This window comes from Brassica oleracea, chromosome C8, assembly GCF_000695525.1.
Source record: "Brassica oleracea var. oleracea cultivar TO1000 chromosome C8, BOL, whole genome shotgun sequence".
NCBI classification, from domain to species: Eukaryota; Viridiplantae; Streptophyta; class Magnoliopsida; order Brassicales; family Brassicaceae; genus Brassica; species Brassica oleracea.
In genome coordinates this window covers 28,288,059-28,288,860 of record NC_027755.1, presented here as the reverse complement: position 1 = coordinate 28,288,860, position 802 = coordinate 28,288,059, and the positions used below count along the sequence as shown (strand labels likewise).

The 802-nt window shown below is 35.8% G+C and overlaps 1 protein-coding gene across 1 annotated transcript in view; it reads left to right on the top strand.

Moving 5' to 3' along the window:
- Window positions 1-693: 693 nt before the first annotated feature.
- The window catches only part of LOC106309107 (glutathione S-transferase T3-like), a 1,120-nt gene continuing 1,011 nt past the window's right edge, over window positions 694-802 (top strand). The window contains exon 1 of the mRNA XM_013746176.1: window positions 694-732. Coding sequence (XP_013601630.1) covers window positions 694-732 — 39 coding nt within the window. The remainder of the gene's footprint in view (window positions 733-802) is intronic.

Below are 802 nucleotides of genomic sequence, written 5' to 3'. Positions count from 1 at the left end.
AGAAGCTGCTGCTGCTAGAGAAGACTGTGTACGACGCATGAATGGATACCACACGAGTTAAGCTAATGGTGTGCCTGCTAGTGGTCATAGGTTTGGTAATCTTGGTTCTACATGGTAAGTTCTCGACTTATTTGAATTTCATTTTCAGTTTATGCGTTTGTATTAAAACATTTGACTGCCTAATGTTACTTGTTTGCAGGAGTAGCTTCAAAGGCTTCAATGGGGGAGTGTTCTATCACCTGTCCAATGGCCAAAAAAGTAAAGGTACTCTGCTTTTCTTTTCTATCACTTGACAATGTATATTCCGAAAAAAAAAATTCAAATGGTATTGTAGATTAATTGAATGGTTTTTGTATGTAGATAAAAAACTAGGACTGTATTAATAAATGATATTGATTTGCTTTATATCTTCCCAACCCGTGTGATTTGATTGGTTTTAAATGTTCTACGTTTAAATTGCTGTAGATTAATTGAATGGTGTTTGGTTAAATAGCTGTTATAGTACATAGGATTTAATTTTGCTACTGATTTTTGCTACTGATTTTGAATGGTGTTTGGTTAAATTGTTTTTAGTTTGCTTCCTATCTTCCTAACTGCTCAGATTTGATAGGCTTTTACTGTATAATAAATTGGAACATGTATTACTTAAGGCTCCGTGTAACTACTTGAGTAACACAGAGCATTTTTACAGCCATGTCGGGTTATAGACACCTTCTGTACAGTCAAATGCCAGTAGATCTTGAATCACCCGAGCCTTTTTGGCTCGGGTCTCAAGCTCCTGATGATTCTCCTAGCGAAATCA